General features: G+C 42.5%; 2 protein-coding genes across 21 annotated transcripts in view; both read left to right on the top strand.

Annotated features, from left to right (window-relative positions):
- Positions 1 to 20,816, top strand: part of LOC143328221 (actin-binding LIM protein 1-like) — a 38,137-nt gene extending 17,321 nt beyond the window's left edge. For 4 of the 20 annotated variants that reach the window (XM_076743249.1, XM_076743246.1, XM_076743244.1 and 1 more), the window contains exons 2-22: positions 1,830 to 1,967; positions 5,336 to 5,519; positions 6,230 to 6,339; positions 7,514 to 7,640; positions 7,745 to 7,838; positions 9,857 to 9,944; positions 10,190 to 10,254; positions 10,636 to 10,680; positions 11,328 to 11,405; positions 11,571 to 11,729; positions 11,963 to 12,007; positions 12,289 to 12,324; positions 12,449 to 12,578; positions 13,165 to 13,284; positions 14,006 to 14,110; positions 14,445 to 14,492; positions 16,763 to 16,848; positions 16,960 to 17,083; positions 17,234 to 17,295; positions 17,475 to 17,535; positions 17,786 to 18,145. In XM_076743249.1, coding sequence (XP_076599364.1) covers positions 1,830 to 1,967; positions 5,336 to 5,519; positions 6,230 to 6,339; positions 7,514 to 7,640; positions 7,745 to 7,838; positions 9,857 to 9,944; positions 10,190 to 10,254; positions 10,636 to 10,680; positions 11,328 to 11,405; positions 11,571 to 11,729; positions 11,963 to 12,007; positions 12,289 to 12,324; positions 12,449 to 12,578; positions 13,165 to 13,284; positions 14,006 to 14,110; positions 14,445 to 14,492; positions 16,763 to 16,848; positions 16,960 to 17,083; positions 17,234 to 17,295; positions 17,475 to 17,535; positions 17,786 to 18,000 — 2,120 coding nt within the window. In that variant the 3' untranslated portion in view covers positions 18,001 to 18,145. Of the gene's footprint in view, positions 1 to 1,829; positions 1,968 to 5,335; positions 5,520 to 6,229; positions 6,340 to 7,513; positions 7,641 to 7,744; positions 7,839 to 9,856; positions 9,945 to 10,189; positions 10,255 to 10,635; positions 10,681 to 11,327; positions 11,406 to 11,570; positions 11,730 to 11,962; positions 12,008 to 12,288; positions 12,325 to 12,448; positions 12,579 to 13,164; positions 13,285 to 14,005; positions 14,111 to 14,444; positions 14,493 to 15,873; positions 16,015 to 16,762; positions 16,849 to 16,959; positions 17,084 to 17,233; positions 17,296 to 17,474; positions 17,536 to 17,785; positions 19,175 to 19,431; positions 19,528 to 19,753 lie in introns of those variants that run through there. The other 16 variants (XR_013077796.1, XR_013077794.1, XR_013077798.1 and 13 more) reach the window with 10 other exon arrangements.
- Positions 20,817 to 22,561: 1,745 nt separating this feature from the next.
- Positions 22,562 to 25,703, top strand: LOC143328299 (putative E3 ubiquitin-protein ligase TRIML1). The gene is made up of 5 exons (XM_076743370.1): positions 22,562 to 22,594; positions 24,001 to 24,096; positions 24,269 to 24,525; positions 24,806 to 24,948; positions 25,048 to 25,703. Exons 1-5 carry the CDS (start codon positions 22,562 to 22,564, stop codon positions 25,644 to 25,646), a joined length of 1,128 nt encoding a protein of 375 aa, XP_076599485.1. The 3' UTR covers positions 25,647 to 25,703.
- Positions 25,704 to 26,770: the final 1,067 nt, after the last annotated feature.

Here is a 26,770-nt window from a genome sequence, read left to right as displayed (position 1 = left end):
TTTGGTGGTGTCTTATTTAAGCCTTGCAGACTAATGATTCATTGCAGAGCAGAAAGAGTAAAGATCCTTTCATGTGTATTCACAGTGTGTGTGTGCATGTTTGTGTGTGTGCGCGTCTTTGTTTGGAAAAGAGAGAGAAATGAGAGGATGAAAGAAAGAGGCTGTCTTGCTAGTTAGTGCTCCTGAATGTGAAATAATCTGCTGGTTTCAGAATAGCTGATAAGCTGTGTGCAGTGCGGCACTGCAGCAGTATTTACATCCTGTACAGTAGTGCGGGATTAATGTCTGTCTATGTCAGCGACGCCCAAACTTTTTACTGAGCAGGGCCACAGGCTGACATATCATGGATCTGAAGACAACACTGGATGGGGCTTGTAGAGATAAAGCAAGTTGATAATAGCGTCATTGTCCTATGTAGTTATGGTGGCTGTCACAATACATCACATTATGAAAGTAATGTCTAAATCTTAGCTCACATTAAGATAAATGCATGCAAATACAGACAGAATAACTTCAGAATTTTGCCATCAAAAGCAGGATATTTCAATCATCATGCTTGAGGCACCCGTGTGGTTTTAGGGACAGAAATGTTGGTCTGTCCGTCCACAGTCCAGACTGAAATATCTCAACAACTGTTTGATGGAGTACCATCAAATTGTGTACTGGCATTCTTTGGTGGTTCCCTTGACTTTTTCTTTTTCTTTCTGCATGATTTGTCTGCACAACTATTGAAATGATTGCCATGAAATTTGGTTGGGATACTCCCCTCAGGATGATAATGATGCATAATCATTAGGTCAAAGTTTGAATTTGTCCATTTGGTTTCAGACCACCATAATAATAATAATAATAATACATTATACTTACATAACGCTTTTCAGGACACTCAAAGACGCTTCACAAAGAGAACAAAGATTGCTAACACAGTAAACATTGCACCTGCTGAACATCAGCATGTTAACATTGTCTCTGTGAGCATGTTAGCATGCTGACGTTAGCCTTAAGGTCAAAGCACAGCTGTGCAGCGTCACAAAGCTGCTTGTGCGGCTGTGACTTGTCCACAGTTGCACTTTTACTTCACTTACCTTGAATTTGTTTTCCTTGCATCTGGGCACAGCCAGTAGTTGGAAATATGAGGGCAGTTTTTTCTGCATTGACTGGAAGATATATGACAACAGCTGTTTTTGTTTTTGTTTTTTTCACTTATTTGCAACTTCCACAGAGTGAAATAAGCCCTCTATTCTGATCTAATATCACCTGAGCTTCACTTCCTTGTTTTATTTATTTGTCAGCATGGGACAGAAGTTAATCTCAAACTGTGTTTGTCACTAAAACGTAACTTTTAAATGTTGCAGAAAGAAGCCATATGCACTGCACAATGATTACTGGAAACATAAACCAGACATAGACATCAAATGGTCCATGATATTTTCCTTGGAGGGCGAAACTTGATAGCAAAACTGATTTTATCAATACCCTTTTAGTGTGCCATTTACCAAGCCCTGTTCCTCTCAGTATTTTGAATCTCCATCCTCGACTGATCAAGACAGACTATATTTAGGTTGTTGCTCTCTAGAGAGCCTATCTGGGCCATGAACCCCAAGTTGTGCTGTCCTGCCCAATGTTGTTCTTTTTTTACCCTGACAGGCTCTCAGCAGTGGGTCTTTATCTCTGGTGTTTGTGTGATGCTGCAGATTCAGATCCTTGTGCAGACTGTGTCCTCAGATGAAGCAATGGTTTAAAAACTGCACCGATTACTACATCCAGCGACCACGATGACTCATCAACATTACAGTTCAATCCTAATGTTAATGTCTCCTCTCTTGCAGTGGCTCATGCGCAGAACACACACCACCACTCCACAGAGAAGCCCCTGATTCAGTGCTACAAGTGTGGGGAGCCATGTAAGGGCGAGGTGCTGCGGGTGCAGAACAAGCACTTCCACCTCAAGTGCTTCACCTGTAAAGGTAAAGTAACTCATGGCTGATGAATGAAAGTAATCATTAACTTTTTAAGAATTTCAGTCAAGACAGAAATTGGTGAACCGGTGTTTTATTTAATAAAATATCAGGTGCCGAAAGGGTTTCTCTAGTATTTACTCCATGTGATTTGGCTCAGCCTTTCTCCGTGTCAGACAACCCTAATATTATCATCAAATAGACCAGTCTTTGGTAAATAAGTTATTTGTTTACAATTTAAAAAGGAGCCCTCAGACAGCTTAGATGAGTGTTTTGTTTCTGAATAGGAGAAGAAGAATGTGGGGGTTGTGTGAAAACTGGCAGCTAAGGTGTGAAGTTTTAAAATTCATAGCTAATTCGATGTTGTCGCAATAGTAGGACATTTGCTTCCTTTCATTCAGTACATGCTGCTTAATGTTGCCTATACTGAATACAGTTGTGCTTTGTAAAATATGATGGTAGTTCACAGGTGTAGATGAGTCATATGTCTGACTTGTGTCTGCACATTAGGTAAAAAGACAAAAGTGCAACTGAACAAATTGTTCTTTTTCCATGACCGGCCCCCGAAGTATCCCAATCACCCAAGGCTGGATAGGAGCAATACAAGTCCCTAAAGGCCACACCGTCCTTTCCATCCTCCACTAATGAGGAGGATACATGGTGGCATGAAGCATCCTCACTTCTCAGACCTGCATACTTCAATTAAAGTACCATCCAGACTGCTATGACTGCAAATCCTTCTGCATTTAGCCTTATTACTGTTGGATTTCTGGCATTCCGGCATGATTACGGTGTAGCCTTCCCTGGCCGACCAAGCAGTCTCACTTCTGTAGGCTGAACCTTCCCCGCTGAAGCCCTTGTAGTTAATCTGCGACTGGAGCACTGTTATAGAGTTCGCTTAGTTCACCAAAGGCCCAGAATAACACCAGCAAACACTGAGATTAGTACCTAATTCTGTCCGTTACAAGTGGATGTACATGCCTTTAGACAGACGATAGTACTAAAAGTGTCTGTCTGCGTGTGTTTGTGTGTGTGTGTGTGTGTGTGTGTGTGTGTGTGTATGCAGGAGTTAACACTTGTCAAAGAAGACACAGAGGCAGCTTTGATAGCCAAAAGACACACTGTCCTAATCCTTGCTTTAGATTTATATGCGCTGTCAGTCTGCAACCTGTAGCAGGACTTGCAATAAAAAACCCAGTCATGGCAGGTTGACTGAGCTTATTGACACTCAAAGATTAATAGATACTATTCCTTGGCAGCCGCTCTTTGCATGTGTTCATCTCATTCTGTGAAATATGTCAAAGCAAAACCTTTCAGATTCCCTGAATTTGTTTTCATTTCAATTTCATTAATTGACCCTCTGAAGTTTCCAAAAAGGCATTTTATGTAATGGCATGCATCTATTGAAAATCTGAGTTAGGTGGACATCACAGTCAAAGGCCATCAAATCTCCATGGCTGGTTTTCTCTCAACTCAGATTACGAGCTAATCTCATCACCCCTGAGCCTTAATGCAATTAAATGTGATTCTCTCCCTCACTCGCTCCCATTCATCCCCAGGATTTAGCGTGGCTCATTGCATAAGAATGATTAGGTGCAGTCATCTCAAACATCAAAATATTTTCCCTGTTAGCTGCGGCATTTCCAAAAGCCTATTACATTCCCAGGTTTCCCAGGCCTTAGGTCTGAATTGTGATCACACCATATGTGAACTTTATGCAATTTACTCTTCAAATATAGGATGATTAGATGGATTTAGGTGGATTGCCATGAAATCCTATACAGATATTTAAGATCCCCAGAAGATGAGTCCATGTGACTTTGATGATCCCGTCACTTTTCTTGTAGCGCTGCCATGAGGTTGACATTCTTGGCCTTTAGAGTCTTTAAGTTTACGGGTGACACCGTCGTCATTGGCCGGATCTCAAACAGCGATGAGAGAGTGGTGCACAGAGAACAAACCACTGCTCAGCGTCAGCAAGACCAAGGAGCTGATTGTTGATTTTAGAAAAAAGAAGGAGGCAAAGACACACCCCTGTCTACTTCATTGGGGCTGAGTTTCTCTGTGAAGCTCAGATCTCTGCTCAGGAAACTTAAAAGGACAAAATTCCCATGGCAAGTTCTTCTCAACTTCACAGAGGATGGAAAGAAAGCATCCTTTGATCCTTGAGTCTTGATTGTCAGGAAATTTGCTAACGATATTCATGGTGCCTAGATGGTGAATCTTAATAACTTTTTTGATCCCCTGACTTTTCCTCTAGCGCCACCATGAGGTTGATGTTTGTGCGCAACATGTCTTGAGTATTACTCCCTTTCTCACTACTATTAGGTCCACATTTTAATTTGTCCAGTACTTTGTTTTATGCCCAAATACAAAATGACATTCAGCCTCAGCGGTACTTTATGTTTACTGCTAATTAGCAAATGTTCATGTATGCTAACATGCTAAACTACACTGGTGAACATGGTAAACATTAGACCTGCTGAACATCAACCTGTTAGCACTGTCATTGTCAGCTTGTTAGCATGCTGGCATCAACATTTAGCTCAAAGCATTGCTGTGCCTTAGTACAGCCACAAAGAGCTGCTAACATTGCTTTAAATTTCACTCTGGGTCAGCCAGAAAGTGAAAAGCCACTAATCTGTAGCCACCCTGAGATATCACAGCAATGAAAGCCATTGTGGTATTCCACATTCCAATTTTGGAGTACCATATTTCATCTGATACAGTCAGTCTTTCATATGATCAGCAGTAAAACTCAGTAACAACATCACGCCAACATTGAGATATCACCAACTCTCAGTTGTTCCCGAAGTAGTATTTCTTCCTTTGCCAGTCTTTCATGTTTGTGTAGATGACAAGGTTATGTTTGAATGGGAGGAAGCTTGTTGGTGACTGACAGTGCAGCATGAAGTATTTACATCTAGTTATCTTTAGGAACCGATCAAGGTCATTTCCTGAGCTAGACAATTGTAGAATTGTTGTTGCATTGAATAGTCTACCTCCCCACTGACAATGAAAAGACCTTGCAGTAGTAGTGCTGATTAATCCACATGAGCCCTCAATGTTCCTCCAAAGGGAGAAGGTTCAGGGCTTTTTTCTTGTGACTGTGAACACCGCTGATGAAAGGATTTTACGTTACGCTTCACATTGTACCGCACAGAGCTGTTAAATCTATTTTTCACTGATTTTGTAGTCAGCATCCATTTCATGCAGTCAGTCAGCCTCTCAGGATTACACAGACATAGCAAGTCCCAACAAAGCCATTGATGCGTGGAGGAGTTGGGCGGCTTGATGGTTGGATGCTTTATGTGTTATATGGGCAGAGCTACTAAATGACCTGACTCTCAGAGTGCCAATGTGTGTGTCCCGTATAGTGTGTGGCTGTGACCTCGCCCAGGGGGGCTTCTTCATGAAGAATGGAGAGTATCTGTGCACGCTGGACTACCAACGCATGCACGGCACCCGCTGCAATGGTTGTGGGGACTTTGTGGAGGGGGAAGTGGTCACTGCCCTGGGCAAGACCTACCACCCTGCCTGCTTCGTCTGCACCATCTGCAAGTAAGACACACAGACACCTTTTACATCAGCAGATAAACACACAGATCAGCCAAGAGATCTGTGGTTGAATTGTAGAAATACTATAATTACATTGCAGAATAGGCCTTAAATGAGAGAAAACATGGACACTCTTATTTAAAGAGGTCTGGATAGTGCCACATGTCAACAATAATAGCAATAACAAGAACAGTGATTTAATAGGAAACAGGACATGAAAGCATCTCAGTCTTCCTTATTGAATTTGCGCCTAAAAAGTATCTCTGGCTGAACTTGACCCAAATGTTCTCATTGGTTTTCTTTATATCAATTGATTCTGACCAGAATCTCCACAGATGCTCCTCTGTGGAGTTGCATAGATTTTACTTTCTTGCATTTGTGTACAGCCTTACAATACAAGTAAATTCTGCTTAGGATCATGGGAATAATACTAATATAATAGTTATATAATTATATAATATAATAGTATGATAGAGTCCAAGATGGTCTTAGTTCCAGTAGAATGTGTACAGTACCCTGCTGTGTATCACGTCTGCCTCATCTGACTAAATGGCCTCCTCAGGCAGGGAGTGTTGACACATCCACATCATCAGGTCCTGTCATCTTAAGCCCCTTCAGACAGCCTGGAAGCCACAGCTAATAAACTCTTACAATTACCTCGGGGCCGCAGCTCATGTCGTGTTGACCGATTGTTGATGTCACCCCACTTCCAGACGGCCGTTCCCTGCTGGGGACAGGGTGACCTTTAACGGGAAGGACTGCCTGTGTCAGTACTGTGTTGAGCCTATGTCTCCAGGGCCAAAGGACATCCTGGGCTCCAGCAGTAAGTAGCCATTGTTTGTTAAACACACACACACACACACACACATGTTTAATGCACAGGAAGGCAATCGCCTTCACATGACACTACTCACCACACAGAATTGGGAAGTTTGCAGTATGACTCAAAGTGCAAGTGGATTAATATAAAAAAAAGTTTTAGAAAAGCAAGAGTATGGAAAAAGAGCTTCCACGTATGATTCATGCGGGACATTTAATGTAGCTGTGATATTTGTGCTGTGAAGAATCATTTTAAGGTCTACATCAGTCATCTTGCCACACATTATTAGCATAAATGTAACTGAACACTATCTAAAATGTTGAAATCAAACTTTTATGAATCTGTAAACGTATGAAACAGTTTGTAGCTGGTAGTACTCAACAGTTTCACAAGACACTTTGAGGGGACCTTTTCTGAATGATGTCCTTCCGTTCAGGGAGCTGCTCCACCTCTTTCCCCTCTTCTCTGTAGATGCGGCAGTGTTCGACCAGCCATGCTCCTTTATGAATAACAGCAAGACAGGCCTTGCTAAATAATGCATGGCCATGCATTTCCTTTGCTCTGGAACAGGGAATGTGCAGCCTTCAAACCCCTCCTCTTCCAGTTCCTCTCATCCTCCCTCTTTCTTCTCTCCCCCCCTCTCCCCCACTGGTCCCTCTGTTGGCGTTTGAAGAGCTTTTAGACAAGGTCACCTATAAATAAGGCATGCTGAGTCTCCTCACGTCATCATCGCAACCTCGTTATGCCTTACGTAGTTATCATCCCCTGTGGTTGCAGTGGGCTCTGTGTTGCTTTCATCCTCTATTCATTAAAGAAGAGATGACAAGATGATTGTTCTTTAGACCCCAACCTCTTCCACTTTTAGAGCCTCAGGATCCTACTTGGATATGGATGGAGCTTTTAGAGCCATAGCAAGAGAGATATGCATGATAGAAAGAGGCAGCTGTCAGAACATTGTTGGTTACCCTCTATCACCATCTAGTGTCTTGGGTCATAACTGACAAGCTGTCTCGCTCTGCATGCAACCCCCCGGTTAATACTGTGAGCCCTTTGAAGGCTGTATTTCTACAGGAAACCAACCTTCAGGCGAGCTTTAATTCACTCTACAGGTATTTCCTTGCTCTTTTTTGTAGTGACAACATGTGTTTTTAAGCCATGCCATTTGTGATGTTTGCAGACTGTGCAGGATGTGGTCGAGACATAAAGAATGGACAGGCTCTTCTAGCGTTGGACAGACAGTGGCATCTGGGCTGCTTTAAGTGTAAGGCCTGCAGCAAAGTGCTGACCGGGGAGTACATCAGCAAGTAAGCAGCTCAAATCTGCTGTAATTTGCAGGCTACTCAGTCAAGGTTCACACACAATATGATATTTCACTATTTGGTGTTTAGAGCTGTCTCTTTCCTCTCAGGGATGGCGCCCCCTACTGTGAGAAGGACTACCAGATCCATTTTGGAGTTCAATGTGAAGCGTGTCATCAGTTCATTACAGGGAAGGTGCTAGAGGTAAGACACACCTCACATCACATTCTTCAGCTTTAACGTCACCCTGATTGCTTCCCCAGCACAGGCACATGTCTCTCTGTGCAGCCAGCTGTCTGATGTAGAATTTATAATATGCGTCTGTAAACAGACTATTGATATTGCACCTGGATTTCACATGAATCCTGCTTAAGGTAAGTTTGAAAGAATTCAGGAACAAATGCTTTCACTTGAATTTGAGTCCTTAAGCTCTATTCATTACAGTTGATACATTTGTTAAGCATATCAAAGGTTCAAATTAATGTTTCTGTTACGTGGCTTTGAATATTGTATGTAGAAATAAGTTCACAGTTGTTTAACATGGACGTTTTGAGGGTTGGTTGGAACATCTAGATTCTGCCTCCCATACAGACAGAGGATGTTGCTTTGGACTGGAATTGTGAAATGTAGTTTGATAATCTCCAGTGTAATCTCTTCATCATGGAGCCAAATAGACTCTTGACATGACTGTAGTCAACTAAAAGATTAATTCTTAGCAGATTTTAAGGTCTTTCCAACTCTGCCTAAATACACATGCTTGCACACACTCATACAAGCTTGCTTTGCCGCAAATTATATAAATATTACATAAAACATCCGATGTGATTTGACATTTACGAAGTGATCATTATTCATTTATGCTGTATGCCATGCAGCTGTTATGAAACGCTTGTTTAAATGTTATTAACTTTGTCTGAGCTGAGTTTATGTAAAACATTACCAACACATCTGTCCTTGATGCTGTCTCTGTTCACTGGCCTCTTGAACAAGCGCTCGCCTGTCTGTTCTGCAGACTGTGATCCAATCAGACACTGAGCTATGTGTCATTTAATGGTATGAAAATGTCACTGCTAGCCAGCCAGCCAGGCTTACAGTAATCCAGCACTAAGGCAGGCCTTGATGACAATAGGAAAAGGCCTTGGCATCTCACCCCTGAGCTGCTGCCAATGGATCAGCGGGGCCAAAGCCACAGCAGCCTGTCTGATAGTCTAATCACTGACCCAAGACCCAGGTCAAATACCATGTAGCCATTGGTGGGTTTGCATATTGTCTGCTCCCCTGGGAGTGCAGTGTGAATGGCTTATTAAAGCAGGGGTAATTAATGCAGCTATTTAAAGCAGAGAGAATTCAGGAGAGTATTTAATGGCATACTACACGTATAGCATAAGTGCCTTTATTATCCCTGAGAGAGAGAGATATTCAGTTTTACAGAGGACATGAGGAGAGTATTGGGTAGGAGGTGCTATGAAGTGTCTGCTATAATCATTCTGTAGACTTTTTGATACAGTAAAATGCGAAATGCAAATATTAGTCAGTGGCTCCATATCTCTGAGTGGCCACTTGCCAGGTAAAATGTTACTGAGGGTTGCTACAGAGCAGAGTTTCATTTGGGTATTTATCACCTCCGGTCAAAGTCACACAGGCTTTAGAATGGCGCACTCTGCATACAAAGTGCCACATCAGTGTAGATGGAAATTCGGGTGCTCCAGCCGTCAGCTCATTTTATTGAATTGCATTGTGCAGGTTATCACAAAGAGGAACACTCAGATGTCTGAAGGCAGGTTGACTGTGTCAAACAGGCAGATGTCATGGTGGTCCTATTCCATATGGACACAACAACCTTACATTTTTCTAGGTTCTTATTGAAAGAGAATGTGACTGGAGTACATAAATTGATTTTCATGTTTCTGCACGATGCTGAGAAACACTTTATATACAGAAAGCCTGCAGAGCAGTTTCTGGGGAACATGTCGCTCACAGTTTCATCAGTTGCTGTTCTTGAAGGGAGAGAGGGTGGTTACCAGTACACAGGATCAGATGAAACTATCCCTCACACCGGCGGGGTGTGGGTGCTAGAGGAAAGGAAGTAGTTGGGAACCGGTAGAGCACCGGGTTTTATTTCCTGGAAGTTGCAGCTCCACTTCACTCGCTTTTCTGCAGGCTTCATTGATCTTCATTTTCCCGTGATGTCAAGTCTGTTTTGTGTGCTCTGTGTTTTCCAGGCAGGAGATAAGCACTACCACCCCAGCTGTGCGAGATGCAGCAGGTGCAATCAGATGTTCACAGAGGGAGAAGAGATGTATCTTCAAGGTGAGCCGTCCTAAACTTTGTGACACAACTTTTGGTTCATTTTGAACTGAAACTGAAGAATTGCACTATGCGCTGAATATGCAAAAGCCTTTATTAATAAAACCTGTGCGTGTCAGAACATGTCAGAGACACTTTTGGAAGACATTTTATCACATATGCAGATAAATCAAACATTTCATTAGTGTGAATATGCCTGATTTCTGTATGCTGTTCTGAATACATTTTCTCACTATGTTCCTCCTCAGGATCGACAGTCTGGCATCCTGGCTGCAAGAACACCACAAGAACAGAGGAGAGGCACAGGGAGCGGGTAGGAATTTGGACGTCACTGACTCCATTGTCCATGACTTTGTCTTGACTGAAAGCACCTTTCTGTTCACGTCTCATGACAGTGTTTTAGTGGAAAAGATAGAAATTCGGAATATGTTACAAGCGACTCTGCAGAGGCTTTTTACCACCCCCTCGCTGAACTGTTAAACCTTAACCTACTGCGGTTTAAATCATTTGCCTACTGAGGCGTTGTTGCTTGTGTGTGTGCCTTTGCATGTGGGTGTGTGTTTAAATATTTGTTCATGTGCATATTTACATATTGACATGTTCGCCTTGATGTATGTGTGAACTGTGAGTCGGGCTGGAGAGGCACAACCCCTGTGTGATGTCCTGTGAACCCCCCCTCTCCCTTCCTCCACAGCTATTGCCTCCGTCCCTCTTATTCCTCCAAAAAACAGAAAGGCAGGTACTGTATTCGCTATTGGCTATGAGATGGCATCATCCTGTGTTCCACCATATACATAGGACACGTTGCACTGTATGTTGCCATCTGCTGGAGACAGCCTGCAGTGCCCTCTCTGTGTGTCACATGGAGCCATTCAGTCTTGTCTTTTAACACATTAGACTACGCTCATACCAAAGGTGCATGAGAAGACGATGCACACACATTTGGAGGAGCAGACACAGTATCAGAAATTTGTCTCCTCTAAATCCCCATTTACCCATGAGGTGAAAAGCTCATTTAATTACATTCAGACCTGCTGCTGCCATCCAAACTGTTCATTTCCCATAAACAGGCATGAGGTTCTTAAGAACATAAAATCACAGCGCTAAAGCACTCATTCACTTTGCAAATTTGCAAATGAATGACCTAATCATGAGATGACATGTTAGTATTTCAAAGTACTTCATGTAATTAATGAAACGTAAGTACAGGGTTTGCAGTTCCCTCTCATCGCTCATACAGTACAAAAGCCAAACGGTGTAATGTTGGAGTGTTTTGGGCAAAAATCTCGGTGATGTGCAGATGGCGGGGTCTGTGTATCATGGGAGACTGACTGCCTGACACACGTTGTTGTGACTAACAGCTGCTTGTGTGTTTTCTTCTCACAGCCTACGAGGTCGTCGTCCGAGAGTATTTGTTCCAGACCTGGTTCAAGCATACCTGGCTCACCGGGTCACACGATCTATGTAAGTGTTACGGAGTCATACGTCTAAATGGATTGTTTTAATACAGACAGCTCTTCTCTCCAGACAGAAATTCCCTTTTTGTGTTCAGTAATAGAATTTTTTACAGTAGTAATCTCCATTTACCCTTGTGTGTGCATGCATGTTTGTCTTTATTTGTCTCCCTAGGCAAAAGTAGACAATGAGATCCTTGATTACAGAGACCTAGCTGCCATTCCAAAAGTCAAAGCCATTTATGACATTGAGCGCCCTGATCTTATTACCTATGAACCTTTGTACACCACCTCCCTGGATGAGAGAGAGGAGAGACGAGAGAGTGTGGGAGAGGTAAACACACAGATCGCATGCACCTTTTCCTGCATGCACGCCATCTTTATGCACATATAGCATTGTGCATTAAGAGAAAATTTCCTCAGTTGATCCTCTGTTTTTCTGAGTTTTCCTCGAGTTGCACTAAAAGAAGCATCAATGCACAAAAAGGAGACTTTACTGATAGCGTGACATTTTTCATGCTGTGTTAAAAGCTTTTCTGCAGTACTGAACTTCTGCGTCCCTCACAGCTCCACACTGCCAGGAGGGAGCGTTCCCCTTTACCTGATGACAAGGTAAGATAGGCCACCGTGTGCTGCTGATGATGATAAATGGTCCTAAGTGACAAAGAACAGGAGAGAGGTGTGCATCACATAAAAAAGGACCGCGTGTGTTGCAAAAATGGGGAAGATCAGCAGATAGTTTATTCTCAGCGCTGGGACAGAGAGGTGTTATTTAAAGCCTGTTAGCACCATGCTGTGCTGGAGCAGTGTAATATTATTTAGATAAAATGTCTTGTTTTCAAAGAAGGTCTTAAAAATGAAGTTATAATTTGGGCTTTTTTGGTTCCTCCTAGTCCTCAAGAAACATGTCGCCAACCCCACCCGGTGAGGTGAGCATATCATTTTGTCACCTTTACTGTCCCCTGTGTGTGATGTAAATGATGTTTATGATGTATCCTCATGTGTTGTCTAATAACCGGTGTGTGTGTGTGTTTGTATGTGTGTGTGTGTCAGGGCTCTTATGACAGAAGGGAACGCATCCTCCAAAGGTCCACCAGTCAGGGCTCCATAGGATCACCAGTTTATAATCGCCATGGTTACACCCCCACGTTGTCACGGTCACCGCAGCATTTTCACAGGCCAGGTGAGCACTTAAGAAGACCGTTTTGTGTGGATATGCATGTGTGATAGCGCGTCTGTATAGTTGCATTGTTTGTGAGGAAATCAGTGATATCAGGGCTTTTATGAGGAGGATCGATGAGGTCAGGTAGAGGCAGGTGTTAAAACACTGTGGATGAGTTCACTTCCCTTCTTCTGATCTATTCACTGCTTTAAAGGAGAACAACCAAAATTGACTTTGGGTTGTTATGTTATTGATTTTTTTCTTGTAACGCTTTGGTTTGACGTCATGGACAATCCCTCCTCTTGCAGAATAACAACCTTAAAGTCAATTTTGCGCCTTTAATGACACAATTTCTCCTGAGTTTGCTATTCTTCTCATTAAAAGAGTTTGCTTTTAAAGTGCTATACTTTTCCTTGTTTCTGACTGTTCATCTGGAATACCTCTCACTTTGGGTGTCTTTTATTTCCCCTTTTCGACATATGATTCCTGTATATCTTCCTTTTCTTTTGTCCCTCACCTTTCACCTTCTATCTCCTCCCAAAATTGTCCACACCTGCTGCCTGGTCCTGGGGTTTTGTCCCCTGTCTCACACCCTCCCTCCCTGCAGAGGCTCTGACAGGCATGCAGAAGCTCTGCTCCTCCCTGTGCAGTAACAGTGTGGGCTCCAGAAATAGTGACTCCCGCCCCACCTCCCCTTTCAGACACCACTTCCTCCCCCATAGCCAAGGTAAGGGCCCCACTCCACTCTTCTTCGCTGCCCCCTAAAGGCAACACATCATCTCCATCGTCACCTGGGATGCCACCTCCTGTCAATGCCCCATCTGTCATTCTGGATCCATGACCATCTCTCATTACAGTATAACTGCCACCCTGAATGGTCAAGCCCATGCCATGGTCAAACCCATGCAGCCACTAAACCAGCATGCGTGTATTCACCTTTGTCTAACATGGCCTCTGCCACTGTTGCTGACAGACTCTTTGTGTTTTGTACCTTTGCATGCACTTACAGAGATACTAGTAATCCAACTCCAATATCCGACTGACAGAACCCTGAATGTTGGATGATGGATGATTTTTTTTCCTTGTCAGAATGAGTCTCCAGATTCTAGTAAACTGTAAGGTTTGTAATAGAAGTCTGCATGCTGGGAGGTATTAACTTCTTAATGGTGAACTCTTATTGAACCTTGAAGTCATATTATACAACAAACTAGCAGACATTATACTTCATGACTCATAAGACATCTCTCAAGCATTAAATCCTACTTTTGTATTCTCATCTTTTCCATGCGGCTTCATTAACTGCATCCACCAAAACCAACCAGAATGTCTCCCATTCGCTCAAAGGGACCTCAGCCGGTCCCGTTGGTCCCTGTGTGTTGCACCGTTCAGACTGTGGTTCCCCTTTAGTGTCCCTGCTTATGTTCTGTTCTCGGTTCTTCTCACTGGAGGCACTGACCCGCCGAGTGGCCGGAGCTCCCCCCTCCCGCTCAGGCCTGACAGCCGGCCGGTCACCCCGCCTCTCTCTCAGACCCCTAAACATTTCCACCTCCCAGGTAGGAGCTGGAGCGCACCCTGTCACTGCTCGTCCCAGCTTTTTCTTTCTTTCTTTCTTTCTTTCTTTCTTTCCCTCTCTCCCTCTCTCTCTGTCTCTCCCTCTCTTTCTCACTCTCTCTCTGTCTCTATCATTATACTCCATTTGAGATCAGCTTTTACTTTTTCTCGTCTTCTTTCACAACTGTACAGATGTATCACAGGAAAAAGGGTGAAATTCAGTGTAATGCCTCTTCGTCATTGCTTGGTGTTGAGACGTTCAGAACAGATTTCTCATATTTATAGCAGAGGCACTGTATACTCTGTAAACGTTTCTTTATGTCTGAATGTTTTCAGATCAGGGGAGCAACATCTACAGGAAACCACCCATCTACAAACAACACGGTACCTCTCCTCTGATAGTTTAACCTCTTTCACTATAAGAAAACAAGTGAAAAATGTGTACTAATTCAGAGTAAATCTCCAGGTCAGTGATTCCCAACCAGGGATAGCTGTCGGGGTAACTGGAAAGCTGTTGAAATAGTTAGCTAAAAGTAAATAAATGGTTAAAATAGCAAGCTTAGAGTAGTGAATAAATGCTTAATATACTTTGCTAAAAGTGAAGGATAAAGTGTTGAAATAGTTAGATATGATTAAATAATAGAAGGTTACATTTATTAACCATCTTAGATTAGATAAGATTAACAGTTAGAACATCCAGCTTCACTCGGAGTGGAAGTACTACATCTGCTGACCAAACACACCTAAATATTGACTGTTCAGTCGTATAAAAAAAAAATCACTGCAACAGTATGAGCTTTTATATAATCAGTAGTGTTAAACATTTGGAACATGATGGTGGGCATTGATCTGACAGGGCTTTTGGGGTACCTCAGACCAAAAAGGTTGGGAACCACTGCTCTTGGTAATGATATTATCGATGGAGTCTTTACTGAAAGTGCCTTTGTGAATCAACTGAAACTGTTTTTTCATCTAACCATGTAGTCACCCCCAGTGTCAGTGTACGAGCACTGTTTGAAGTCTGTCTCCAATCCTATTCTGTCTGTCCTGTAGTTTGTTTTACACTGCACTTTGTCCATCTTAACAAGTCACAGTAGCAATGTTACAGCCAGCCTTTCCATAAAGCGAGACTGTGTAACTTTTACAGCTGTTACAGTTACAGGATAATGACACTTTCCAAGACTTACGTGCATTAACGGCAGCCTGACTGAAGAGGAAGGGCACCACTGAAATGTTTATCTGTGACTAGAATGTAATGTAACAGTAGCACAAGTAGAGGAGAGAGATAAAGCCAGCAAACTGATTAAGTACGGTAAGTCTCTGAAGTTTGCCAACATGAGCCAACATTAGCCACCATAGTGGTCATACCAGACCGAGTAAGGCCGTAGCGCCTAATGCCTGAGCGCATTTAACTGATCAAGGGCGTGTGTTGTAAGATGAAGAACGTTGTATTTCTTTTTTTTTTTTAAAAGTTGCATAGTCTCGCTTTAGAGACTCCTTAAAAACATCCTGAAAACCACACTGACTCCTACCCACTGTCAGTTCTTCACCATTTATGTCAGATTAGACTCGAGGCTCTATCCAGTATTCAGTGACTTGTTAGGAGAGAGTGTCTTTGCATTGCGGACGGCATATATTTTAAACCTGGATGACCCAGGATTAAATGATCCTTAAGCCGGACGATCAGATTGTGCTAAGATGTTTACCTGTGGTTCAGACTGTCACCCAGACACTGATAGATCAGTTCCCATGGTTACCAACCTAGATACAGCTGCCATAGCACGCCAAAGCAAGTCTGCTGATGACATCATCAGATCCGCCACCTTCCCCGCTGCCCATGCTCCCTCTCCGGATGACAGCTCACGGAGTGAGGGCGACCGTTGGCCCTACTCTCTCGCTGTATTAGGTACAGTAGGCTCCTGATGGGCATGCTTGCACTGCTACCTTCTAGCAGTACAATAGACACCCTACCACAACCTAACTGTTCTTATTTCTCCCTTCTAGCTGCCCCGAAAGCTTAACTGCATCCCTGCTTCACTCCGAGCTCACGCTGTTATTCAGGCGTTACAGTATTTGCCTTTCAGTTTTGCTTGCACAAAGTAGAAGCGTGCTTTGGTTTCTGTTGCTATTGCATATTATTTCCTGCTTGAGGTAGCATCAGTGTCACCATTTTGCGTTCACTTACTGCACATGATGAGTGTATTGGCTATACACAATAGTGGCACAAATGACTTGGACAGAGATAACTGAGACTGACTTCAAACTGACTTTTGTCTTGTCTGTCTTTCATCGTGCTGTTCTGTGCATTTAACATCCAGTAATATCTTGACATGAATGATGAAGTGTAAACATCCATCATGTCAGTGTAGCCAAATATTCCAATAAGTCCCCTGTTTGTCTGTCTCGTCAACTCTGTCTCACATTTGTGTTCTTCCGTCCACGTATTACTCATTTACTCTGTGTTCCTCACTGCCCTACAGCCAAACGAAGCAGCCATATTTTTCTGTCTTTCTCAAAAACTGAACCGTGGATGAAGCATTTCATCTAGTTGTACGACACAAGTACACATGAAGCATGGTTGCCTCCAGAAAGATGTGCCTGTGTGTGTCTTTGTGGGTGCGTATATTTATGCTTTATGTAACCGGTACCCGTAGGATCAGAAGGGAGGAGACGATCCAGAGAGGAGGAGGAGGAAGAGGCCTTGAAAAGAAAGCAGCTCCAGGAGGAACATCTCAGCAAGGTCTCCATTAATCACAAACCTGGAGGCCATACATGCACGCTGTGTGTCCTTAATGGTTGATGTTTATCTGTGCATATACTGCAAATTAATTGTGTGTATGTGTGTGTGTAGATTCAGTCTGGTTTGGGAAAGCTCATTCTGAAGGAGGAGATGGAAAAAGAGCAGATCCGGGAGCGACATGCGCGTAGCCTCTCTGCTCAGCGCTACGACCCCAAACAGACCAACTGTGACGCAGGTACAGAGCAGCTTCATCAGCTAATACACGCTTGAGCTGTCAGCAGTGTACTGTAACACACACTGTGCTGTATATCACATGTGCATTTTTAGGTCAACTTCTTTTAAAACCTACAATCAAATATAATTTTGAACAATATTTATTTTTCAGATCCAACTTCTCCAACAAAAACGAACTCTCTGCCTGGCTATGGGAGGAATGGGCTCCATCGGGTGAGAGCTCACACATACTAACAAAAATATAATCACCAAGAAGCATAAATTGCATGTTAAAAGCTTTGTATCTTGGCACCAATGCCAGAAACACTAATTTTGCACATATCCTGATCCTAAAATTAGCACCAAAATGCCCACATGTTAATGCTCATGTACTGTTGTCTGTGTTCCCGCAGCCCCAGTCTACAGATTTCACGCAGTACAACAGCTATGGTGACATGTGTGGAGGAGGCAGAGGTGAGAGCTGCAACCAAAATGTGGCCACCAAGCAAATCTCTTGGCAATTTCACCAGAGCTATTCAGCATCAGTATTCCAAAATGGCCCGCTACGTGTACATAAATGGACGTGCATTTTGAAATATTTGCATAATGATTCGCACAATGTGTCGTCAGGGACAGCAGTGTTGTAGATAGTAGCCTGGCAGGGGAATCTGACAGCAGAACCATTAACTGTGAGTCTCATTTTCTGTCCCATGTTGTCCTGCAGAGTTTCAGGTATGTCTCTCATCTGCTTTTTCACATGGCATGCTTCCTCACCTTGCATCATATATTTGCTTGCTCATGGGTTGCAAGAGACACCTTGCCCTGAATGCACACCGCCCACTCCTGCTACATGCTTGCATCATTGTTGGATTAATGTCAACTACAGGGCATGTGGTGCAGTGGTTTCAAATGCCCAAACATGCACTGCCCAGTAGCTGAACCGGTGTCCTATAAGTGCAATGTACAATCATCGCCTCATGTCTTGTTTTGTGTGTTGTTTACCAATGTTATGACTCAAGCTAAATGTCACATTTAAATACATTCACCATAGAAGAAAAAACCTACAGCGACATTCAGAGAACATGTAAACGACTGCCCATCTTGAATACTAATGAAGATACTCAAACGTATCCAAGCTACTTGCTCCATCCAGTGAAAACTGTGCCCACTGTCATTAGTGGACATATCCATTGCCATTAACCCTGCAGTCCCCTTCCACTATATTACATTTGTGTATGTTCTATTCTTTAGCACATTAAGGATGGCCGTGCAGCACTTGCAAGGATGGACAGGGGAGTATCTATGCCTAATATGTTGGAACCAAAAGCAAGTATCTTCTTCTTTTTGTACTGATGACAGCATTGTAATCTACACTGAAATATGTTCCGAAATTTCTACACTGTTCACTTATTTAAGTGCATTTTAACATGTAAACAAAGAGACTTTTAGCAACTTATTCAGAGATAGTCCACCCAACAAAGACCAAAGAGACCAGCCCAAAAGAGGAGGATGAAATGAAGTCATTTACCCTCTTAGTGTGGGGGACATTGGTGGAAGAAATAGGGAACTAAAAGAGATTTTTACTGGAGGTGAAAGACTCACATTAGCCGGGTTCCTGATTTAGCATGCCGCTTCAGGAGCTGCCGAGTCACTCTGGCGCTTAGCATGCTGGCTTCTCCATGCTCATCTGCACATAGCTTTGACTTAAAGTGGCTGGATACTGTATGCGGCATACAGTGGAGAATCCAACGCCCAGACTTGTCATCCAAACAACTCATATCACTATATACTGCGTAGTATATAAGAGATTGTACATTACTGTGTGGATATGAGTTGGTCAGAGGCTTCAAAGAACTTCTAGTTGCTTATTACTGAGCATTTCAGCTAAATTAACAATTATCATTTGCCAGTCTCTTCTTGTAGATGTTATTTAGAAAAGTAGAAGCACCTCAGTTTTCCAGGACAATCATCCCCATGTGGATTTACTTGGCCCACATTACTGGTGTTAGTTCTTTTTTTTAGTTTGCATTAAAGTTCTCTAAAAATACAGCCTGTTACATAACTCTGTTTTCATGTTTTTGCCCTTACCTAATGTACTGCACGTTTATACACCAAAAAAAGAAAATGAAAAACAAAAAAAAAAAAAGTGTGCACACCATAGCACCCTGCATTTCCCCAACAACCTCAATAACAGCTCTCACTCCCAGTCGGCCTCCTGTCACATACCTGTTCTCCCACCCAGTGTTCCCTCTGTCACAGTCAGAACTACAAAAAAATATCCAAATTTGCTAGTTTTGTTTGATGAAAAGTTTGTTTGCAAGTTTTTGAAGCTTAACTCCAGCTTGTGGGTTTGACCTGTTCACTGATGAGTGTCTCCTTCTGAAGGTGTATCCCTATGAAATGCTCATGATAACCAGTAGAGGGAGAGCTAAACTGCCCAGGGATGTGGACAGAACCAGACTGGAGGTATCAGTTTTCCACCTGCCTGTCCACAGTTGATACTGGATTTCTCTACTTTGTGTAAATGACATGTTACACAAATACAACTGTAGCGAGGAATGTGCAGTATCCATTGCTTCTTGTCATTTTTGCAGTGACCCTTTTTATGGCTTTGGTGCTAACCACGAACACCCCCCCCCTCCCCTCCTACCCTCCCCTCCTTTGTTTTCTCCACCTTTGTTCTCAATTCTAGCGCCACTTAGCACCTGAAACGTTCTTTGACATCTTTGGAATGGAGATCCAGGAGTTTGACAGGCTTCCCCTGTGGAAACGCAACGACATGAAAAAGAAGGCCAAGCTCTTCTAGCACTCAGAGCAGCATGCGCATACTGTACATTCATCCAGATAGCACACGACAACTGTAATCTAGATGTAGGTTTTTGGTTTATTTCCTTTTCTTCTGTTTTTTTTTGTTTTATCCTGACATAATCAAGGAAGCCGTGAAATGGACTCTTTTTGCTCTGATGCTTCCTCAGACTGTGAGCTGAATGATTTGTCCAGTTAGACTTGCACAGGAAACAAGGAATGGGAATCTCTTCCATGTTCAAAAATGACAAAGAATGAGGATGGATGATAAATAGGGTCATGTTATTTGGTTTGACTGCGCTCGTTTTACTTCTTGCTTTGCTTTGAGTGGAACTGCTTTTCTTTCTTTCTTGCTTGTTTCTTCCTACTATTTGTTGCTGTTGATTCCTGTGGAACTTTGTAAGTACAGTAGAACCTCATGGCGCCATTACGAAATGTCCATGCTCGTAGCTTGAACATGTGTCAGCTTTCCTCCGCTTGGGCTGAAACAGTTTTAGTCCAAAGTTTGCAAGAATCGGCTCAGTGAGTCTTTGAATAAAAAAAAAAAAGAAAGAAAAAAAAAGCCACTGGGAAAGCAGTCAGCTGACCCATCAACTGTTTTACTGGATCTACATGGAAATGAATCATCCAAGCACCTACACATCATCAGTATCCCTCCCCTGCCTACTGCACATGCCAAACATTCATCTGACCCTGACAAAAAGAAAATGTCTCTCTTCTCAGGCTCTCATAAACATGGCCAGACACGTTCCCTTTACATGTATTGGAAGTACAAATCTTAATATATTTTAATGCCGTATCCAACATATAGTAAACAACAAATAGAGAAAACACCTAATGTGAGGAACAACTGTATTTGAAAGAACTGTTTTATAAATGAAAACCCACACTGCCATTTGTTGTATTGAAATCTAAGCCAATAAAGCTTTAAATCACCATGAACCATATGATCCTCGGCTATACCAAAGGTACCCACCGCCTCTTTTCTCTCTTTTCTCTGTTTCCTTCTTTGCATTTCACCAATAAATACACGGCTCAGTGATGTTACACAGGGTTTGCTTTCATGGGAACATTTAGACGGTGGAGTCTATTGATCGTCTTCACAAACACATTAGTTGGGGCCCCTGTGCGGAAATATCTTTTTTTAGGTCTTGGCCGATGCTGATACAAGCACTCACAGTATATATCTGCATCTTGAGGTTTTGTGTGGCGACAGATATTCCTCTGACGTCAACAAACTAGTGAACGACGACCACCAACTTGAGATTTAATCATTCAATCACTCGTAGCATTGACATAATTGAAACTTGATTGCAGATTGTGCCTTGAAAGACCATCACTCATACATCATGTACTACATTTAGTGTCCATTCTCCAAAGCATACCACTGTTTTTTTCTTTTTGTAAAATAATAAGATTTTTTTTTTTTTCATTCCAAGCAGCTATTTGTGTTAATTCACATCGGTATGATTTAGAAACAACTTTGCATATATTTGAATCTTGCTTGACAAAGATAATGCATCACTGTGAACATTAAACACCATTCTGTTGTGTTGGTTATCTTTGTGTGTTAATGCAATTGCAAACAATCACTATTCAGGCACCTCCTCCAGATCGATGCGTTCAAGTGCAATTGGGAAGGCAAGATATCTGAGACTTGGCAGCTGCAGCAACCTCTTCAATGCAAGAAACTGCCAAATTAATTTGATCCTGTTCAGAATATTTTTCCATTGTCTATCCTGTGGGTTTTTATTTCAAGCAATGGCAACTCAGTATAAATGTGAAAGCAGTGCTGTAAAGCAGCCGACTCATATTACATCACATGTCGAGCCTCTTAGCTGAACATTACTGTAAAGCATTGCCTTGAAGGCTTCACAAAACAATGCTTGATATTAATTAATTAAATAACCCTGAGTGATAATGCAACTGACAAAAAAAGAGAGGAAACTAATTTCCAGTTGAGTGGATAATTTATAACAAGTGTGTTTCTCTCCCATTTCAATTTCCATAGCAAACTGAAATGAACTGAACTGTGGCTCCCCGGACGGCAGGAGAAACACAGTCAAAGATCCCCTCCTGACTCATTTTAAGACGTACAAAGCACTCAGCTTGGAATAATAATTTGTGTCTAATTTGTTTTTTCCACAAAAGTTCAATAACCCAATTAAAAATTCATAAAATTGCATCTGCTCTTACTTCCTCACTGAAAAATCCAATTTATGAATATGCAAATATTATTCATTTGAAAAGTTCTGCAACAAGACAGAAGCTGTTTTACTGAACCGTCCATTCCCGGTGTGTCAAATTTTCATATCACACTGGATTATGATTGGCTCCAAAGCAGTTGTGATATCACAAACTCCTGCTCATTCATGTGCATCTTAAACTGAGATTTAAAGCTGCTGTAGGGAGCAACTGAACATCTCTCTGCTGCCTGGTGTCACTTTACCAAGCCCCTCCCCTTAAAGCCACAAGTGTGAATGGCAGCAGAAGGAGCCAGTTGCTTCGAGTGCCTGCTCTCCATGGCGTGAGCCTCGCCAAGGCCCCGGTCACTCTCGCTGGGACTTGTCTTCTCAAAGACATCCCTCCAGCACCCCAGAGCAGCACAGCCCAAGCTTCAGAAGCAGCTGTGACACTATCTAACAGGGAGATGAGAGGCTAGTGCACCACACACCAAAATACATCACTATCCCCAATGACTGTCATCACGCCTCTCTGCCACTCTTCAGTACGAGTGCCTTGGCATTGGACGTAATGAGCTCAGAGGTCTGTGTGGAGCTAGGAAGTGTTCACACACTTGTTTTGTACTATAGGCAGTGGAGATATTGGAAATTTCTCAAGTTGGACAAGTCACCATTAAATCAGGCTTTCCCTTTCCACAATGCTGACGCATCAAAAACAAAGTGTGTGATTAGGTCTGTTAACGCAAGATTAGGCTTTCACTATCTAAAGTAACCTGTGATTGGCCAAGGTCCTGGCATGGGCTCGATTTTCTAAAGCCTGAAAACAGAGCAAAGAGGAGGAGCAGAAGTCTAGATTTCTCTCAGACCAATTGAATTCCAATATGCTGAAAGGTTATTGTGGTATGTTTATCCAAATGTGCTGAAAATAAACTGCCTACTGCAGCTTTAAAGTGAGCACAGATGAGTATTAAAACAGCTCTCCAGTGTCAGACTCCACACATATATCACTCTACACAATGAAGCATCTAAATGAGGGAACAATAAGTAAAATGTATTTCTGGGTGGAGGGGAACAATAACAATATAATACAATAATAAACTTTGAGTAGCAACAAAGAAATCACATGCACCAACTGTGTCACATAAAGAAAAGAACATAAAAACAGGAATAGAAAATTAATGTAAGATAAGGTGGAGAGTAAAATCCACTTGTAAAAATAAGGTTAACATGAGGATAAAAATGGAATAAAGAGAATACACAAAAAGATGGGAAATAAAACCCAGGCAGTGGTGGTGTGTTCCACAGCTTTGGGTCCTAAAGGCGACATCCCTGATTCTCTTTGGCCTTTTTGCTGAGAACCTCCAATAAACCAGCAGACAATTTAGAAATAGAAAAGGTACAGATAACCACATTGTGCAATTTGGAACAAAAACTGCACAAACATGCGAGTATGGTCCTTAAAATGTCATGAGAAAAATATGCTCCTTTGACCGTGCTATGAACTGCATGAGTCAAATAGTGTCACTCTTAAGCATCAGGTAATGCATCACTTGTACAGTGAACGCTTATGAGAGCTGCAGTGTGGCCTCATTCAGTCACAGGGGGAATTACTGCAGGACAAACTTAAATGATCGTGGACACAACAGTCATAGTTTCCCCTCCTGGAGAAGGCAGCACTGACAATTACTGACACTTTGAGTATGGAAGACAGACGCCTGCCTCTGGGGTGACAGCGCTGCAGTGTGTCAGTCATGTAACCATACATACCATTTTAAAATACAGATGGTTGCTACAGTCAACACTTTACTGTCAGTCAGTCTCTGCTTTGTTGCTGCCTCCATCAAATCCATCATAAGTGCTTCTGCTTCTGCAGCTGCACTGCACCACACAGAATTTGGCTGAGCGGAGTTGAATTGAGCTGTGTTGAATGTGTGTGCAACCCTTTCTGCAGGATACGTTAGAAAAGCACCAAGAGTGTCTGAAGAAGCAAAGGGAAGCAGTGAAATATAGACTGAAAAAACTGGCAGCACGGCAATCAGAAATCGCAGTAAGTTGCCTTCACACTAGTCCGTGCTTACATTTTGCCACAACATGAAGTCTCTCTGTCTTTGTTGTCACATTAGATTTGAAGATCTTTCATCAGTTTTCCTGCAGCAAAAATGCAAGCACTCTAATTCCACCTGTGATGATAAACTGATAAATGCTTATGCCTGACTCAGAAAAAGTCCTCAGTGATAAGGGAGAGCATCATACGGAAATATCAGGAAATCCAGGCCGTCCTGGATGAGGACCTGAGGATTACCCTGTCCCACCTGGAGATGGAGGAGCGGGCTGCTATCTCTGCCCTGGATGGGCTGATGGAAAAGAACTGTTCTTTAATCCAGGAGATAGAGCAGGACCTGGCCAGACTCAGTGTGACACTGGACCAGACTGACACGGAGCCTGATACAATGGTGATTAAACTTGATGTGGCAAGGTCCAGTGGGCCAAATGTGATTTGAAATTTCATGCTGTATTTATCTTCTCGTTTGTGTATGGGAACTGAAAATGTGAAATTAAAAAAATATGCATTCAAACATCATTTAATCTTACTTTTTCTGCTTTTCTTCAGTCTTTCTTTTCATTCCCTGAACAGCAAGACATGGAGACCATGGACAGGTATGGAATCAAATCATAATTAATGATAATAAAAAAAGCTTCAGTCTGAAGCAGTGGAGCAACAGCTGATGTTTCTCACTACGGTCTACCTCCTCCAGAGTGGTGGATCTGCTAAACAGGACAGACCCAATCAGTGTGAGCCTGGATGAAGTTAAAGCTGACCAGATCCTCAGCCTCACCAACAACATGCTTCTCCTGATCTGCTCACAGACCCCGATAATCAAGAACCTCATCAAGAGTTGTCAGTTCACACAGTATTTCCACAGTGTTTATCAGCATGATTTGGCCTCTTTGTCATGCAGATTTTTCTGTGTAAAATGTGTTAAATATGTGTCTCCAGATTCCAGTGAGGTGTGTCTGGATCCAGAGACGGCCCACCCAAAGCTGATCATCTCCCCCAAAGGTGACAGTGCCACCTACACAAACACCTGGCAGCAACTTCCTGACCTCCCTGGACGCTTTGACACCACCCTCAATGTCATCAGCTTGCAAGGCTACAGCTTTGGTCGCCATTACTGGGAGATTGATGTGACTGGCAAGACTTACTGGGAACTGGGTGTCACCTATCCCACCATTCCCCGCAAGGGCACCACTGAGGATTGCTGGCTGGGCAGGGGGGACGAGTCCTGGTGTGTGGAGTTCTTTGATGGGGAGTATACAGCTTGGCATGGAGGGGTGCCCCATCAGCTGCCTTTCACAAGACGCTTCTGTCAGATTGGTGTGCTGTGTAATTTCCCTGCAGGATTGGTGACGTTTTTTGAGGCGGACAAAATGACGCCGCTGTTCTCCTTCTGTGCAGGGACCTTCACAGACTGCCTCCACCTGGCCCTGTGTCCCGGTCATGACCACAATGGCACCAATTCTAAGCCCATCGTAATCTGTAATGCTCAATCTCGGACCAGTGATTTTGGATTAGTAGCTCCTCAGAAAAGCATTTAGTGATTACTTGCTAAGGCACTACTTTCTCATAATGCATTGTTTATAAAGGTTTATAAATTGAAACTAATGGCTTTATTAATAATTAAACAACAAGGCTAAGAGTTTACATCCATGTAATTTGAGGCTATATGCACATTGTTGCTTTGAGCTAAATGCTAACATCGGCATGCTACCAATCACAAGCAGGAGATTAGCATGTTAGCATGCTACTTTTGCTAATTAGCATTAAACACAAAGTATGGCTGAGGCTGATTGGAATGTCATTAATTTTTCAGGTGTTTGGTTGGACCAGTGACAATTTTGACCCAATGATGATGCCATGGACCGTGAACGTCAGAATTTGCTGTCAGTCCATCCAGCAGATGTTGAGATATTTCTCGAATTTTGTGACAAATCATAGCTGTTGAAAACACTGCTATGACTAAAAAGCTTCTACTTATACCTTATGGATAAGTTAAAGCCAAGAGAGGAATTTTTGGAGTTGTCAGTTTGTGAAATATCTGTCTGGCTGGTGTTCACCTTTTCAATTTGGTAATAATACAGTTGTAAAAGTTCTACTGAATACATGCTGATGGTTTTCTCACTTTCTAATAATGGACCCAGTCTACAGTCCACTTAGTCTGTTAATAAATGAAAGAAGGTAAATGGTATAAAGGTCCAGCAGTGTTTCCGGTCCAGGACAGCCTTCCTAACATATGAACGAGTTCTCAAAAACATAAAGCAACTGTCATGCAGGAGGAGGAAAAACATGATCCATAAAGCATTACTATATTATTTATTAGCCATTAGTAAAGTCATTATTTACAACCAATAAATGCTTTACAATGACTGCCTTATAGAAAGTGGTGCCCTTGCTGATACTGGAATTGCATCTCTTTGAAATAATGGAATGCAATCTGATTAAATAAAGGCACAATGTGATGAAAGTTTTTGTAGGAAGGAAAATAGTTCCATACAAGGAATCATGTTAAAGGAGAGCACTTCATGTCTGTTAGTGCCTGTAGATGTGTATTGAAATGTCAGATGAATGTACACAAATATTAGAAGCAGTGTGGCTCAACTCTAAACCAAGAACAATGACCATGAAAACAGTGTTTTATGCATATTTAGTTTACATATTCTCT

The sequence above is a fragment of the Chaetodon auriga genome, chromosome 11, assembly GCF_051107435.1.
Source record: "Chaetodon auriga isolate fChaAug3 chromosome 11, fChaAug3.hap1, whole genome shotgun sequence".
In the NCBI taxonomy this organism is placed as follows: Eukaryota; Metazoa; Chordata; class Actinopteri; order Chaetodontiformes; family Chaetodontidae; genus Chaetodon; species Chaetodon auriga.
This window is presented reverse-complemented; position numbering and strand designations above follow the sequence as displayed.

Coding starts and splice junctions, on each gene's coding strand:
- LOC143328299 (XM_076743370.1), top strand. CDS start 22,562: ATGACTGTCATCACGCCTCTCTGCCACTCTTCA. Junction 22,595..24,000: donor CGCCTCTCTGCCACTCTTCA/GTACGAGTGCCT, acceptor CCCTTTCTGCAG/GATACGTTAGAAAAGCACCA. Junction 24,949..25,047: donor CAAGAACCTCATCAAGAGTT/GTCAGTTCACAC, acceptor ATGTGTCTCCAG/ATTCCAGTGAGGTGTGTCTG.